The 19245-nt window shown below is 34.2% G+C and overlaps 1 protein-coding gene across 6 annotated transcripts in view; it reads right to left on the reverse strand.

The window, feature by feature from the left end:
- Positions 1-19245, reverse strand: part of LOC119636137 (probable serine/threonine-protein kinase DDB_G0282963) — a 94146-nt gene that overhangs the window by 32167 nt on the left and 42734 nt on the right. For all 6 annotated transcript variants that reach the window (XM_038031313.1, XM_038031311.1, XM_038031314.1 and 3 more), the window contains one exon: positions 11534-11781. In XM_038031313.1, the coding sequence (XP_037887241.1) occupies positions 11534-11780 (247 nt within the window). In that variant the 5' untranslated portion in view covers position 11781. The remainder of the gene's footprint in view (positions 1-11533; positions 11782-19245) is intronic.

The following is a 19245-nucleotide window of genomic DNA, read 5'->3' on the forward strand; positions in this document are numbered from 1 at the left end:
TTTCTGGAAACTTATATCGCGTCGTCTGTTATAGTTTATAAGCAACGAGCCAGGAAGAGGAAAAGGAAGAGTGTTCATTGTTCTTGCTATGTAAGTTTGTGGAAACTTATATCGCGTCGTCTGTTATAGTTTATAAGCAACGAGCCAGGTAGAGGGACAGCAAGCGTGTTCATTGTTCTCATTATATAGGGGTGTGGATGTTGTAGGCGTGCTCTTTGAAAACTTTGGCTTATATTCAAATTCTTCGAAAGTCTGTAGGCGATATCTTCATTTTTGCTTACCCAGTGAACAGACGGACAAATGCGCATGTAGACAGACGAATATGCTCGGGTGTATTCCGAATGTGAAGTTGGCTAAGAACTTATACCCTTATGGGTTTTTTGAAGTTTGCTCTTGCCAGTTAAAAAAAAATATTAGAAAGAAATGATATTGTAACACAACACTATGACATTAAGTAGGAGAGGTCATCTTTTACCATATTTGTGCAGGGACCACAACATTGTTCATAGAATATATGTCCAAATTATTGTAGATTTATCTGCTGTGGTTTAGGAGTAACGATCAAAAACCAATTTTCTATGTCGTTTGAAAAGCACGAGATGTTTTCAATTTATTTGGTACTGTAGGCATGTCCTTCGATCGATTTGGCAGATTTGCCATACCAAATTGCTTGCCAGAATTTCCAATGTTTCACCCAAATTTGAAGACGATGGCTTCATTTTTGCGACCAAAACAATGCTTCCACAGACGGACAGACGGACATGCTTAAATTGATTCAGAATTAATTTGGGGTCTATGAAGCTTCCTCGTGGGCGTTGGATACGTTTACTCATACTTCGGTGTGGGGTATAAAAATTATAAAGTATTGACGGACCGCTCTCTGCCTCCATAGCCCTCTCTCGCTCTCTAATATGGTAACATTGGACAAGCTTTAAGCCAATTTCTAAAACTGATTATTATTTGTAGTTTTTCATATAGACAGACCACCTTTATGTGCAAATCCGATGTACGCTTGGCCACGAATCGGGAGTGTGCATATTGTAAGTGTTATAAAATTTTAAAAGGATATCTGCTAAATATTGTATCTTGTTAATTATAGTAACAACGTTATTGTTTTTTACCCATTTTTTATATATCGTAGGCATGTAGGTTGTTGAACGCTTACGTTCAAATGTTGTCTGTGGCCAGTTATATGGTTTAACTCAACCTATGTTAACTTTTTGAAAACAGATGCAACGGCAAAGGGAGGGGCAATCGTAACTAAACCGATGCGATATTTTGCAGTTTTCTAAGATATATTTTATGATTCTTCTAAATGGGTAAAATAGTAACATCGGCCTTAAAGCGAATTTTATATAAATACCCATTAATTGTGACTGGAATGGTTTAATTAATGAATCTTATTGTTCCTGATCCCGGTGACGGGAGATTATCCATAGCGAAGCCAAGGGTTTTTGGAAATAAGGCTTCTCGTTTATATAGATGAGAAAGATTGGCATGATTTAATGATTAGAAGCCTAGGAAGTAACAACTGCGCTAGAAATATAGCTGAGTCGACATATTCTCCGGGATATTAAAAATATCTGTGGAAGGTTAGAATGGGGTGAACATGTTTTGCAAATTCGAATACAACTTTGGTTGCCTAAGTGCTTTTAGCTTTTGGTTTAAAAGCTCTTTAAAGCCATATAGTGTGTATAGGACGGTCTATACCTGCAGCTTTGCTGTGGCTCTTTATGAGTGCCAGGGCCTCTAGAGGATGCAGAGCGCCCCACTTTTGAAGGGACGCTGGTTAGTAGTACGTATTTATCCAGTGTGTCATGGGCTGTCGTGGAAGAAAGTCTCCAAGCCAAAATCCCCATTTAGAAGGGTCCGTCTGCTTAATTCTTCAAATAAATGATTGATGAGAAAAGTCCACAAATGATGTTTCGGAAAATAATAATATTATTTTTGAGCTTGCTTAGATAACTGTTCTGCGCCTCTACAAGAATTTGCATGAAATGATTGGAAGCTAAAGAATGAGAAGCATATTCGATCTGTTAGAAGTTTAATAATAAAAGAGAAATATACGAATAATTGAACCCATCATGTTGATAAGTAATTTATCAAGTTTTTGGATAATATTTGACGATGCCACGCTATGATGACACGAATGGGTTGATATTTTGAGACCTCATGTTCGAAAATCAAGAAGCAAATCAACGAAAAACTTGATAAGCGGTTTTCAGCTAAATGCCATACTCCAAGGTTACTAGTTTCTAGTTTCAAAAATTCTCGAATATGAAAAGCGATATGAGAGTGAGAAGAAAGATGAAATACCATATCAGAAATGTTTGCCGCCCAAAAGATAGGAGGATAACTAAAGTTTCAGTGAAATTTTCAAAATTCCGAAGACTTATTTGACAGAGAGTTCATTAATAAATACATATTTTATTTAAATACATTTACACTAACCTTCTAAATAAGTGTCTCTTACGTTTCAAGAATTACTTAAGTACTTACTAATTGTTAGACAATTAAATGCTTATCACAGTCTCCTTCAACGCAATACAGATAAGTATTATCAACAAATTTCGATCGATTTATAAAAGTGAGGTGATGTAAAGAGCTTTTAGAAGGAAAAAAGCCGTTTATAAGAATGTTCACTTGGTTCGATTCAAATGGATTAAGAATATATATGTATATATATATATATATATTTTTTTTTTTTTTTCGAGAAGCTCCTTTCAAGCACTCATCCAAAATTAGATAAACTGCATATAAGACTTTTTCATTATACGCTTAATTTTCACAGATCATAAATTTTTGTTTTTCGCTTGGTTCGATGATAATCCAAAACGATTTATAATTAATAATTAATGTGAAGCTCAATTTAATAATATTACAATTATTAACACACTTTTTCACACTTTAAAATTTTTACTCAATTATTATTAATAATAATTTTGTTGTAGTTTTTTTTTTTTTTTTTTTCTTTCTTTCTTTTAAAAATATTTTACGTGCCCAAAATATTTATTTTCATCCTATATATGAAGAATATAACATGTATTTGATGTTTGTCCGTTACGGTTCACCGACTCTCTGAATGTTAACATTATAGACAGACACGCTATAAATGGACGTACACGAACGAACGACCGTTTCACCTTTACAGGTGAAGTAATTTTCACAGAATGAATGAAATCGCTGCGAAAATCACAAAAAAAATCAAAAGCAATAGAGGAAACAGACAGAGAGCTCTCGCAGTCAAACGTAAAAAGCAAACGGCACAACGTATAACACACATACAGCACCGCGAACTCCGAGTAATTAAGCGTTAGTGGTATTCAGTTATCTCTTTTAACTGTCTTTATGTAAAACATGCGTTCATATTACCTGCGTATTCGAATAACTTTTTAAACTAAAATAAATCTGTTTTGCTCATTCAATGGGGAGAAAACACAAAAAGGATTAGACATTTGCACATATGTTTTTTCAATGCATTTTATTTTTTACATTGTAGTTATTACTTATTATGTTATGGCAATAGGGCTTAACCTTCCCATATATTAATATATAAATGTGCAGAAAGCACTTGACATCTTTAAAACCAATTCTTTATGCATAATTTTTATTTATTTCAGAAAATTTTACAATCTTCATCCATCATAATCGATCAAAGTCCGGCAATGAACTCTTATACTAAGCACCAAGGATGCAGATATATATGAATTTAGTCCTATTGTTTATAATATTCAGAAATATGAATCAGAGATTTAATTAATACATTTGGTGATTTCTACTTATGGTGACCGCTCCCTAAATAACGCTTTATTTTAAAGAGTCGTTAATCCCATAAATATTATATAACTATTTTTACGAAAGATAAGTCTTTATATGGCAAAAGGGTCTAACTTTTGACAGCTGATCACAAAAATTCGTCTAGAATGTTATAGGTATGTGACATAAAAATTAACTATAGCAAATGTTGATCACATATATCTTGGATTATGGGGAATTTTGATTGTACTCTACGATTCTTATGGTAAGCAACCGCTAAAGGGACTTATTACGGCAATCGATTTTATTCTTGAATTTTTATATGTCTGTCCGCTTCTCCGCGCATTCTTCTTATGTTTCTCCCAATTTTTAACAAATTTTGATTAAATTGATTACACTGACTAATGCTTTCGCTCAAGGACAAACGCTATTGAGAATGAATCGGACGTTTATTACTATTACCCAATCTTCTGAAAAAATTATTTTCCAATTTTATTATTTCTTAACAAAGTTTAATGGACATTGTCGCACCAACTGAATATAGAAAATTTATGTGAGGTAGGATCCACTTTTAAAAGCTCTCCGTACAAGTAAGCCCTCGTATCATCGCAAGATCTAATTCCTAATCGTTTATGATGGAAATTGGTACAATGCACTAATCTTATGTATACATTTACTGTGAAATGTTCGGACTACCTAGACCTACTTTTTGAATCACTCCTTACATAAGAATTCTTTTCAAGCGTAAACTTTTGTTTGACTTACATTTAATATTTAACGATGGAACTAAGTGAAGGGCAAGAAGTTCTTCGATCAAGTTCGATAAATTTTGAACGCGTTGGCATTGGATAAGGGTTCCCCTGAAAAAGAACTTTTTATAAGGAATAATGTGTGACTTTTTATGATGAAACTATAGGTGAGCGATCACATTACGGGACTTGGTATAACATATTTACTAGCGATCACGCTCGTTTATAATTATTTTTTAACCTGTTAATGTCGAGATCACATAAAAAAAATGCAGTACAAATCTTTTAATAACCATAACCTGTTTGTCAGATTATGGAAATAATTTTTGCGTGGCTTACAACTAGAGGCACGCATAAAAGTATGTAGGCACCATTAACTAGATTTCCTTGAATTATTGAAGTAAGCAATAGATAAGTAGATAAGAAGAAAACCGAGTTTACGTTACTTGAAATACTCATTTGAAGAGGAGTAAACCGATCTTGGCGAGAAAACCTATATTTTGTCAAGGATTCTGCAAAGCGTTTCTGTTTCTTAGTGATTTTTATCTCCTGAAAAAATTTAATATTGCGTGTGTTTATCGTTAACAATAAGGTGAGAAAGCCGATTTCGAATATATTAAGATCATAGGGAAACAAAAATTTTTTTTATTTTTTAAATATATATATATACATATATATATATAATATATTTAAAATATATAGGAAATACGAAAATTATATCCAGCTATGACCGAATTGTTTATATAAACCATTTTTTTGAAAAAAAAAAATCCGAAAGTGGATGAAATTTCGATACTTTATAATACTAAATCGCAAGGAACGATTTTTCCGATTTTGGCCCAGCACTGCAGTATCAACCATAGAATATAATTGGAAAATTTTACCATGATACATGTTATAGTTCATGGGTAATGAACAACATACTAAATTTTTTGGTTTTGAACATAGAAAGCGTTCTTAGTTTGCATTGCCATGCAAGCATGTTCGCCGACCGATTTGGCCTATATTGTCCATGACAAGCGGCATGCAAGAAGAAATTCCAATGCTTGAAGCCGATATCTTAATTGTGGCGTATACGACATGACAAACAGAGGGACAAACAGACGTACAAATGTATATCGGCAATAAATACATATCTATATACTTATATATACTACACATAAATAAATATATGTGGTACACTTTGGATGTAGCAAAAGATTTGATGAAATGAATATACCCTCTCTATTCTCACCCAGCAGGGTTAAAAGTTTTATTTCAAAGTTATATAGCCGTTGGAGCTAAAAAAAAAAAAAGAAACAAAATGGAGCTACTCTTTAGTATTAAGCTATGGCCAAGGCCTACTTAATTGTTAAATCATGAGTTAATAAACATTTGTAAATCTAATAAACTAGATTTTGTTTATTATATCATTTGTTCATTGCAGGCGTACTCATATAAACTTGTTTCAGTAGTTTTACGCAACAAGTTTATAAGCACCTAGACGCCCAGTACAATGAACTAATCAAATCGCATGAACGCTATCCTAACTTTCATGGACATACAGTTAACCCTTAATCGTTTCCGAATCGGTTATTAATTGTCGATGTTATACATAGGGAATGGAAAAAAATTTACATAACTTTGGTGTAATATAATCCTTGAGACATTCACTTGGAAAAACAAGAGAAGGCAGATCTGTCAACTGCCGCGCATGCGCACTTATTTTTTTTTTTGCGAGCAAGTAAATATTCACCGCAACTATGTACTCCAAATTTATTTATGAACCGACAAAATACCGAACCATTTTTTCTGAGCAGATAATATACTATAAGTTAAGTTGTAAAGCAAACATAGTTTACAAAATTTTTCCTGGGTGAAAAGTCGTTGTTGTTTTGTGATGAACTGCATTCATTCGATACATGTACGTGTATACTTCAACTCTTAGTTGTTCATTGCCAATAACGTGTAACGCATGCATGAGAAATACGAATAAGCATAATTGAGACAAGAAGCATAGCAACACGAATGCTGAGACGAATCTCAGTCACATTAAATTGATTGTTAGCTAAAAACGTCCGATTTCCAGAGGGTCCCATGAACATTCTAGCTGTCCACCACTAATCGCTGTCCGCTAGCGACGTAGATTGAATGCGATAAATTAACAGAAATGTTGTTCCCAAGCAAGGATGTGAGTGAAACGAATGCATGAATTTTGACCTCAAAGTACTTTCGAGTACGCTTTGAGTTACTTGTGATATAGAAATTTTCCAACCGCTTCCAGTTTTTTTTTTTATTATTGTGGGCATCTTCAAAAGTATACTTCGACACGATCTTCAATATTCATATATGGCATTCAAGCCAAAAAGCACGACTCCAACTTTAGCCCCCGATGACTTTGACAATTTCAAGAATAAATGACACAAGATTTTCTAAATACACCGACGTGACTAAATTAACTTAGAACCTTACGCTGATTAGCATATGCTCTCTATGGTCTGTAATGCTTTTCAAAAGTTTTAAAGAATGACTTTTAAATATCTTTCTTGTATATGTCTTATATATGTCAAACGACAAGTCAAAATTATTATACTCTTACTGTTGAGTACTGAACACAAAATTATATTTGCATTGTTTCTCAATTAGTTCTCTATTGATGGAAAACTGTGTTGAACGACTAACGGAACTATGCTCGCTTTTATACATACTTTGGATACCCACCATCTCACACAATCATTATATGCGTATCAAAGTGAGGCAATTTTCACATAAAACGAATACGTCAGCAACTCTGTTAAATAATCATTCTGCTTATACTCTAAAAGGGGAGACATCAAGAAAACCAATTTTTTTTTTTTTTGCATTTTTCCATCTTCTTTACACACTTTCCTTAGGGCCTTTAGCAGTGTAGGTATATTTCTAAATGGACTTAACTTATTATCAAATTTATGACACGTGTAAAGGTAGAAAGGAATAAAGCAGATTGCCAGAGACTTGACCTCAATCAAGAATACGTATGCAGGCTTTTTCGCTAAATATTACAAACGAAATGTTAAAATTAGCAAACCTTGCCTAAGCGATGGTGGGCGTCGAAAGAGTACTCTCTTAAATGTTTGTAGTTTGGCGAGAAAACCGATGTGAAGACAGAGAAAATAGAGAAAGACAGAGAGAGAGAGAGAGAGAGAAACAGAAACTACATAAGTGCATATAGTGTCATAATCAGAGAAACTTTTAATTCGTGTGACATACATGCGAGTGTGTGGGTCGAGATTACCATATCGTGGTATGGTTATGTTTTCATTCAACACCGTTTTCAACTGTAGGCGTATCTGCTGGCATATTAAATTTGCCACATCACTGTAGCGTAGTGTCAGTCACGCCGTAGATCCCACAATGTCAGTAAAATCTTGATCAGCGCGAATAGTCTCTCCGTCTCCCATATCCTGATGTTTGCCTAAAAGAGCCGACTTTGCCTGACGTTTTTTTAACTATTATCTTCACTTTGAGTTGAAAAATCATAGATTCATCCGAAATTCTTAAAAACGTACTTATAAACAAGGCTAATAATTTGAACATGATTGCAGTTTGTTAAATTATGTACGAGGTTCATACGTTACAATGCATGTTTTATATGCAATGAACGGGTCTTCGCTTTATGTTGCAATGAAATATCTACTGAAAGCTAATGGTCTGAATACTAAAAATTGAAGCAAGCCAAAAACACTTTTATTCATTTGATTTTTTTGCTTAACTTGGTAATAAGGTTCGGTGTATATTATATATTATATGATATATAAAAATTTCTAATTATTAAGGGCCACTGAATTGCTTGCATTTGATTCATTTGTCCGTCCGCCTTTCTATCCCTTTGTCCCTAACTTGGATTTAAAATAGAATATTGATACAAGAGAAGAAAGAAAACTAGTATCCCTCGCCCTTGGAGAGGAGGAGGTTTCTGACTTTTACCCACTAAAGCATAACAGAACCAAAAAGTTGAGGCAAATAATTAGCGAAATTATTTACAAATGAAACGCAATAATGACATTCATCTTTCGATTGACCCGACTGCAATCTTAAGAAACCAATTTGACTTTCTTATTAGCACAATATATGGTAAGCGTGATAAGGGTATATATATGCTTTAATCGTAGCAACCACTCCAAAATCATTTTCGAAATTGATTTAAACTCCGTCTATCTCCCTTAGGTATTTAATGTAATGGCCTTGTGTTCAAATTATTTTAATCCTAAAACATAGTCATCAAAAGTTATTGGATCGTAGTGATCTTACAACCTACTCCGAAAAAATCTTTTCCGGGAAAAAATTCGTATTTTCCGACATCAATTGATAAAAAGTATAAATTAACTAAATGCGACAAATTTAGGTGGAATAAACCTATTCATTTTTAAGCTCCCCCATCGACAAGCCTGTTTGCAAAAAATTAGCCTTTATATCACAACCAGAGTTAGTTGCTAGTGTTTTATATCATAAGAATAAGTCTAAAATAGCGGTTTAACTAGCCAGGTTACTACGCTAAGTTAGGATAATTGAATCTTTCTCTTAAGCGTAGCAGTATATGGTTTTCAATTGTCAATCTTGCCTGAGTATAATGCAGAGGCATATTCATTGCGTCAAAACGTTAGCAACGCCCAGAAGAGACTCCAGAAGGTATATATATTCTTGATCTGCGTCAAATCTTAAATCAGTTGAAGCATGTTCGCAACTTTTTAGTATTTGTGGTAAACATTCTCTCGTTAGCGCAAATGAAGATATCGCCTGCAGATTTACGAAAGAATTCGAAATTGACCTCGCCTACAACGCCCATAAGCCTCTGCGATAAAAGCTTTTATTTTAAAAATAAAGGAAATCAACTGCGCCCACTCCCTATTATAGAGAGCATGAGAAATTTGTTCTTTTACTGTTTTTACCCTTTTTTTAGGGTAAAACGTTGATGGGTGTAAAAGATTCGGTCCCAATCGAATTTAATTTTTTTACATGTTTCAATTAATTTTATTCTTTGCGCACTTTGTGTAAGTTATTCGTAGATAAACTCGGTTAGGCACACTTTGCTAATGTAGTTCGGAGACTCTTAGTGCTTAGTGGAATGTGATATCTTACCTTTAGATGAAAAGAGTGATGATAAACTTATTGCAGTACATTGTTCATTGAATTTCAATTCTCAAACCATATTTGTATTGAATTTGTTTGTGTTCAACACAACAGATAAGTACGTCTTGCTTATATATGTCGTATCATCAAAAACTTTATATATATATATATATATATATATATGTAAAAGAATTCCTCAGGAGAAATTTTCTTTGTTAAGAAAACTTTTCTTTACGTGCACGTAAAGTTGTAATCGTAGTAACACTTTATAACCGTAAGGTATAAGTATAATATTTGAAGTATAATAATATTAGTACAAAAAGATTTATGTCTAGTAATAAATCTTTTTTTCTTAACTTGATCCCATGCATGAAATGGGATAATAATATAAAAAAAAACAATAAAAAAAATAAAAAATTTCAAGTTATTTTTAAACGTTAAAGTTAAAGGAAGAACAATTAAAGATTATCATGTGTAAAAATTTCACAAAAGAGACGAAAGCGAAAGAAAGTGCAATTATTACTAGGGTATTAATCTGCCTCGCTCAAGGAGTAGTAGACCTTCTCCAACTCATTCAAGTCGCTTGAACTTTATTTCAATGTGAATGTTTAATTGAAAGTCACTTTATCTCAAGCGTCAGATCTCAAGTGGCGTAAGAAAAAGGCAAAAAGTGAGAGAGAGATCGGTAGAGAAAACAACCACGAAATCTGTATTCGCTATAAAGCGAATTTTCAATGTCCGCTAACTTCTCAAATTTTTTATCAGAACTTTCATATATAAGTAAATGGATTAAGATGGTTATCAGTCCTCTTCGCGTTTATAGAGCTTTAGGAAATGTGATCGATATCTACTATCGTTCGTTCCGTTAACCGCGAACTTGCGAGCGGCTCAAATCTATACTCAAACTTGGCCAAGAGAATTGATTGACGCAACGACCCCAGTTGGATTGGGTTTTCAGTCAGCTAATATATATTTGCGCGTAAGTCCGTCTGTTTTCTAACGTTCCCAAGTTGAGTAAATATAGGAGCATCGTAAAAGAAGATCGATTTGCGAAGAAGTATAAGTGAGTTGAAATCCAATCGAAGGATCAAGACTACTCGGTTTTGACAGCCTCTTTGCTTCGGTTGCGAACGGAATAACAAAATTGCTATATTTTCATCTTTCGGTGATTAATATAAAGATACGCAAACCCTATAAATGCAAACACTTTTTTCAAGAGGTTTACGTGAACGTTGCTTGTACAATATATGAGCGTACCTATGCACTTCATCGGTATTTGTTATTTTCAATTTTTGCTGACACATCAGCCTTAGCTTTATACTTTACAGTACGTTGGCTATAGCAATGTAACCACGAAAAAGACAATAAAATAGAAAAGTTTATATAAACGCATTTCTCACTTTATAAAGTAAATTGCGGTCGATTTAAATAAGAGCATTACAAAAACAATTCACGACAATTTACTTGCATAATAATGCATGGATGTGCGCTTATGTACGAATTAACTTTGCTGTCCTTAATACACTCTCTACTCTACTCTACTCTAACCAGCATTGTAGGAAAACTTTACCTTTATTGTAATATGCAAGACTTGATGACAATTGAAAACTGGAAAAGGTAGACAAATGATTGCAGCTGAACAATGCGATGACAATGAAGGCCGCATAAAGCGGGCAATAATATCGACGACGCTTGAAGCAAGCGGAAATGAAACCGCTGGTTTTTAAAGTGTTTAAGAATGCCAAAGCGAATCATTAACTAAAAGAAATTGTATGCGGTTAATATCGAATCCCTTTCATAGTGCTTTAAGTGCCTTGCTTACAGGCAGCTAGCTAGCTATACATCGTTATTATATCTAAGCCATCGTTATTATATCAATAGAAAGTGCAGTCAGTCCGGCGTTAAGTGCTTTAGAATATTTTATAATAATATGTACTCACCGTTGCTGTTGTTAAATGACATATTCACGCTTTCCCCACTAGCTTCACCACCGTCGGTTTCACACAAATGCGTATGATTTAGAGGAGTAGAAGAGGCTCTAGTATGCTGTAATGCGGGTGAATTCTTAATTCCGATTGAATCAGAACTCTCATTGCAACTTCTTTCCGGTAACGATAAGGGACCAGAAGCATTCAATTCGAGAGGTGGGGAGTTTTCCCGTACACAAGACATCAATCCGGATGACATGCTAAATAAAAGAAAGAAAAAAATATATATTACAATATTTTTGAATGGAGAGGAAATTAATTGACTTTCATTTTTCAATGTGTTTAGAGCAAGAATTTACTAAACAATTGTGTCATTGTTTTGTTACCGAATTTCAGCAACACATCTTTCTTATATTAGTTTAAATCAATTTACATGAATTACAAAACATATATATCTATGCGTACTGATCAAGCAAGAAGCTTACCATTTTTTCGCTTGGTCTGCTAAGGCACAGAGTCAGCAGACATTTGTTAAATTACAAAACAACTGCATATGTATTCTTAGAACAACTTGTAAGTTCGTCATTAGTCTTGTCTATTCGTGCGATCATCTGTCTGCCCCGTATTGGGATCATGTGTGATCACAAAGTGGGGACAAAAGTGTTCAAAATTGAAATGTCACTGATTTGTCTATTAGTCCGTGAACATGAAAAAGAATATATCGAAAGATATTTCAAATATGCTACTATGTCGTGGTATATTGCGGCACTGAAAAAGTTCGTACTGTTTTTTCACCATTATTCAACCATAATCAGTTTAATCCAATATGCGAGCTCTATAGAAGCCTTCTTTATTTTTATGATTTCCACTGGTCTCTTGCGGGGTCAGCTCTTTCTACTCCGAATTTCGGTTTTAATCGCGTCACCTGGTGAAAATAAAGACAAACAGTTGCTGTACGGAGAGTCAATCCGAAATTCGCCGCCGTTTGTACAGCTTCATGTACCTTGAGCCATAGTTTTCTTCGAGCGTATGTGTATGACACACTTCTCATCCCTGGTCTTCATAAATGATCAATTTCATTTCTATGTAGAAGCGAAGAATCTCTTCGGTTAATTGACTAGAGCACGGCACACCTTCGACTGATAAAATATTATCATAAGCGAAAGTTTGTCGTAATCTTCGAAATGCGCTTACTTTTGATTAAAGCAGGAAATATCAGTGCGGTTTTTTTTTTTTTAAATTTTCTTCCACAAGCGCTATAGTACACTTTAATTGTGTTAGTGTTAGTAAAGTTCCGTGGCTCTATAGGCCTCTATTAGGACAAACGACACTAATTTTTGTTTTTGTTTGTATAAATACTACTGTGGATCAAACGTATTGAGACTGTACTTTTCTAAAATACTCGCGCTATGATTTCGAGAAGTGTGTGTTCTTTAATCGGTTAGTGTCATAGTTGTTGATTGTGAACAGTTGACATAAATTTCGAAACATATGCTCTGTTGTTTTACTTTGGTTCACCTGTAGCACGACATTGAAATCTTTCCGGGTCATAAGCATGAATCCAAGTTCCATCGCCAGTAATTATGCATTTCAGTCCATTACCATTCATAGAAAACATCTTTTTCGTCATTTCACCACGACATTGCTTTTTAAACAAATGCAATACTTTTAGAGCAAGACAAAAAGCCAAGCGAGACAAGCTCAAGCCATCTTTCAAAATCAATTGCATTGATCCTTTTGATATCCCTTTAGATCCGTTGATATCTTCAAAATCTCTTTAAGCCAATCGATGTTTAACAAGTACAAGAGCTTTGCTTTTTTCGATGTTTCCATCAGTAGTTGAGTTTGATGGTCTTCCTAAAGTAGATTCATCTTCCGACTACCTCATGATCCCCATTAAATGATTTGTTCCACTTAACAATTTGCAATCTTGATAAGCACTTCTCACCGCAACAGACTTGTAACATTTTGGATTCATTTCATTATGTTGCGAAAATTTGATGCGATTTCTTCCCTGAACAAATTTTGCCGTTGTAAAAATCGCTGAGAACAGAAAAACAAAAAAAAAGAAAAGAAGAAAACGCGCTGTTACTACTAAAACAACACAGCACACGTCTCGACATTTATGTGAGCTGTTCACAATGGTCGTACCAGTGTACCAAAAAATCTGCCACATCGACATTATAGCGCGAGTAATTTTAAAAAATACAGTGTCACTACTTTCTGTTCGCAGTAGTATATGTACCGGGGATATATTCATTTGCTGAGGACCTTTCCGACACTCAAAAGGATGATCCACTGTGCGTCAGACAGAACGATTGCAAGCTATTATACGCAGATTGGCATCGAAGACCAATCAAGGGACGCGCAATAAATCGCGAGCATCTCCCTTTTAACCTTTTGCTGATTGGTTATAAAATACTACAGACTGTGATAACTATGAGAATTTCCAGTGATATTCTGTGACTTAATCTACAGTACATGGAAAAAAATTGAAGAAATCGCTCACGCCCGCCCGATATTACAGAGTATCAATAATTTGATTTCCTTCCACCTTTTTTTTTTTTTAATATAAAGTTGCAGGGTATAAAAAATTCGACAACAACCAAATAAAATTTTTTTACTTGTGTTTTGTTTTGTCAATAAATGATATAATAGGTGCAAAAGTAAACATTTGGTTTGATTGTTTTTGAAAACGAGCTTAGGTCAATTTTAAAATAAAATAAGCTGAAAAGGCTTGTAACGATATGATGAGGTCCTTTAATATATTCTATTTAAAAAGGCACAAGGCTGCCATCTCGAAATAGGCATAAAATTCGGATGAATGACATGAGATCTTGAAGCCATTTACGCATATGTAGAGGATGTCCCCATAAAATATATACACATTGCTTAAAAAATAAATTAGAAAGAATAAGGTGTTAGTGTACATATTTTTTTGGAACAATCAATTTTGGAGTAGAACTCCAATCTTGTTAACAATAGAACTGCGTCTTTCTCTCAGAGAGGATGAGTCTATCCGTTTATCAGCTTATGTCTGTCCGTCCGTCCATCCGTCATTTTTTGTTGGAATGCTTACGAAGGACAGACAGAATGCAGACATTTGAAAGGCTTATGGAGATAGCAAAAAAGAAAAATATGAAATCTCACATTAATTAACCACGAAGTGACTGTGATGCATTTTTAAATGTGAGAATTACAAGCGGCATGACGTAGGGTACTCCCATGTTTCGTTGACGTTGGCAATGAAATTTTTTAAAATATATTCGTCCATAATAATACACATGAGCGTGTGTAAAAAGTATGTGATTAATTTTATAACAAGACCATATCGTCCAAGCTTGTACCTTATTAGGTATTATACACATTTTTTAGATTTCTTAACGAATGGCTTAAATATTAAATAAAATTACTTCGAGGTTTTACACTAGTAGTTATGTTTAAAGAAAACTTGTAGTTAAAACATCTTAGTCAGGAATATGTAATTAAATACAATGTACACAAAATGTAAAAAACAATTGAAGTAACGGAAGTTGCAGCATTTGTTACCTTAATGACCATGAAAAGAGAAACACTGTTGATGTTCATTTTAACATGAACTCTGCACTACATGTCTGCTTAAACAAAATGTGACTGTGACGTTACGTTTTGTATCTACCGTGGGAAATGGTTATAAAAAATGCGTCATTGTTTTTGCAACGATCGGGAATATGAGAACGATCGGCACGAACACTATGAGATTTCAATGAATTTCATTTTCTTCGCTTGATCGCTTATCGAAATTACGCTTAACGTTCTCGAAAGCCTGACTGAATTTCACGTCCAATTGTTACTTTTTTGTATTACAATATATAATATCAGGGTAGATAGGTTCAAAATCAGAAAACTCAGCTTATTTGTTTGACATGGATATCTACATATAAAAATGCGTAAATGCATGATGTCTGTTGGCATATAAAGTAATATAATTAATAAGTGATAACTCCTTGGTCCCTGTGACATCGAAAGTTTCAGCACTTCTGAGAGGAAGGCGACGACTACCCACTTCTAAATGCCTTCGCGATTTTTTGGTAACCACAGTCATGGTGAAAACCCCCCAAAACACTGTTCCCAGCTCCCATGCCAAGTCTCCAATATTCTACATGCGCTCCTGGCACTTGTGGTATTTGAAAATGTTTTCTAAAACCGTGAGTAACACATTTAGCAGCTTATTGCTACACTTGTGTTGCAATTTTTATCGCAATCCGGGTTTACCAGTTCTTCAGCCATCGAAGAAATGCCATCATAGAACGGTTCTTACCATTCTCTCATTTTAGCTTCTACTTTTTAGGTGCCTAATGTCGACCGTGACTAGTGTAATCTCCATAATACCTGCACTCGACAAAAAAAATTTTCTCACAGGACTCGAACATTTTCTAATACACTTTTTGACTTCTCTAAAGCAAGCTTCTCTTCACTAGGCAGGCATGCTCGCAATGGAGAAAAGTCTGAGAATTAAAGCTTCATCAGTTAGGTTTTGGGACAAAAGCGACAATTTTGTTTATATTGCAGCATCCTGCAAGTAGCGCATTTATTGTATGCCTTGATATGTTGATAAATGGCTCGCGCACAATAAGCAGCTCTTACCGTTTGTTCGTGAAGTCCCCTGCATATGCTATACTTACGCTCACATAGTAAGCTATGATTACAATACTAAAAATTCATTTATCCTCAAGCTACTGTTCCGTCTTACAATTATGCGCTAAGCTATTTATTTATGCTTACGGAGCGTGTTACGCTTACAGTGCTATCAGATTTTTAATAATATAAATTTTTTTTTTTTTTTGCTAATCATTTAAGTAAGAAATGATGCGATCTATGCTGAAAATCATTTCTTTTTTTCTTATGTTCAGCTATTGCAGTAAAAAGCGCTTTATACGAAATGCCTTAGGAAGGGAAATAAGATAAATTGTGATATCTTGCTTGCCTTAAATAGTTTATATCAATTATTTTCTAAAGAAACTAAGAAAAAAAAAAAAAAAAGCAGAGAAGTTTCGCATAACCACAAAAACTGAATGCATGATACGATATAAAGGAAAGGAAACAGATTGCAAAGCAAACCCTCCATCAAAATAAATACATGAATGAATGTAAAGACATCAACTGCATAGTGCAGCATGGCGTAGCGTATTGCAATAAACAGCAACTCATGAATCGTCAGCACAATTTTGAAATAAATGTTCGCTACAAGCAGACAAATAATAGACACAGAGAGATATACGTTTTTTTTTTTTTGCTGTTGGTGGTTGGGTTGGCATTGCTTGCTTGTGTGCTTTTCCATTTTCACCAACAACAGCTTCCAATAATAAATTCAGTATCAGTACAAAGCGTATTTAATGAAAAGAGATCTTTCTCTCTTTTTCTTTTTCTTTCTTTTTTTTTTTTAATTTTTTGTTTGTTTTTTTTTTTTATTGTAAATTTATGCTTCGCTTAATTTCATCAACTATGCATTTAACTAAATTTATTTCAAGTCTTCCGCTTTCTGCCTGTCTTCAGACTATTTTCATACGTCAAGTGTTAATAACAAAATAAATAAAGATTCCTTTTGTAAAATATAACGAAATTGAAAAAAAAAAAAACATTTTAACCGCAACATTGGTTTTCTTTTATATCTTATATAGATATGCATATATATATATATATATATATGTCTATCTCCTCATCTTATGTCGTGCTGTAGAAAGTAAAAGTCGTTTTTTCTTCTTTTTTTTTTTTTTGCAATATTTTCCTATGACTTATGTAAGAGTTAAATAATCGAGAGAACTTTTGCTGTCTTACATATGAAATACTAATGACGACGAAGGATTGAAATGCAAAATGCTTATAAAATGCAATTACCACGCAATCTTTAACAAGTTATTTGATATTCATACACGTAAGTGTGTTTCTTAGGCATACGCATAGACATGTGCGTGTATATTATAAAAACATATAGATCTGTAGATATGCATAGACAAAGACAAGAGTTGCAAAGCAAAGGAATGCACATAATATTTATTTCCTTATGGAAATAAATCAACGCCTGAATTATTAATGAATTGCTGCTCCACTAAAGTAGATCTATAGACAGCACATAACTCGCATGCTTTATAAGAAAACTTGGCGCCTTCACTTGGTAAACTTTGTAAAATGTATTTAAGATAATTCTTTAAAATTAAAAAAAAAAAATCCACATATGCTAAATTCATATGTATGGAGCGAATCTTGGATGCTCTTGATAGCAAGCACTCATTTTTTTCTATGTACATGGACAGGGTACTCCAATAAGAAAATGATACGATACGATATTCTTTTAGTAAAAAAAAGGTCTGAAGTAAAAGCAATATTTCGAAGAATAGTTGATGCAGTTAACAACACTATTCAAATGGTCCCCTTAAGGGAATGAATCCGGCGAATGCAATTTTCGATCACATTGTTCATTAAATCCGGCCTAAGCTTGCCGAGAGTGAGGGGGGAGTGGGGGAGAGGGGGAGAGAACGAGAGAGAGAGAGAGAGAGAGAGAGAGAGAGAGAGAGAGAGAGAGAAAGAGCTAATTCAATGTTCGTTTTAATATATGAAGAGTAGAAAGCATTACAACAGTTATCACGTAACAAGTCAATTGCCGTAGCTTGTGTATGTCTTCTTGGAAGCAGAAGTTGTTTAAATCAATATTTTTCAACTCACTTCAGAACATCGAACGAACAATGAACTATCCATTCGCGATAACAGGATCTCCGATCTGATTTTCGAAGAAATAAAAATCAATTACGCTATAACTTCAAAATTCACATGAAAATGTCACTTCCGCAAAGAATGTTTGGTTTGACCCCACACCCAAAGCGAGAATACCATTAAAATGAAAATGAACCTCATTTGAGAAAATGATTTTCTTAAAAGTATACGCGAACAATTATTTCGATGAAAAAGCTTAGATGATTTCACAATACCGAGGTGTGCGTCTTTCCACGATAAAATTGCAAACCTCATTGCAAACAACAAAGGCGTCATATTATTGTTATTGGCAAAGTCCATAGTGTTCGAACACGATCGGGGTTATTTTCAGCGTAAGTGATTTGAAGCTTAATAATGGGTGAAGTTAGTTAACTTTGTGGCTTCAACCAGATCTCTGTTCGTTCGGTTTTTTGTCTAATCCAGGTGCACAGGAGAGATTGGTTTGGCCGTAGAGACTGAGGGGTGTTTCAATACCGGTTCCGTTGGAATTCTCGTTAAACCGACTTGAACTGCCGTCCCCTCCGGGCTACACGAGTAATAATCGGGAGCTATTATTTAATATTAACCTGTTCATATATTCCTCATAATTCTAATTGGGATGTTTTCATGAGACATGCAAGGTCTCTTCGGGAAGTAGTTGAGACTTCCACACATACTGATGTAATATTTGTTCTAAGTGATTTCAATTTGCCGTTTGTAGCTTAGCGTGTTGATGATGGAAATGGGTTTAACAATCCGGTTGCCTCATCTGAATGTCCAAATACGTTTACTCATGAGATTCTAAACTTGGGCCTGTAATGGTATACTAACGTTCCAAATTGTAATTCTCGTATCTAGGACATTGCTTTTGCACATATACCGGAAATTGTTGTAAGTCGTACTTTTGCATTTGGCATTTGTTATGCCAGAGAATCCTTATCACCTCTGCTTTGTATCTAGAGGCGCCCAAATGAACGCTATGTATATGGACTTTT

The sequence above is a fragment of the Glossina fuscipes genome, unplaced genomic scaffold (genome assembly GCF_014805625.2).
Source record: "Glossina fuscipes isolate IAEA_lab_2018 unplaced genomic scaffold, Yale_Gfus_2 28, whole genome shotgun sequence".
NCBI lineage: Eukaryota > Metazoa > Arthropoda > Insecta > Diptera > Glossinidae > Glossina > Glossina fuscipes.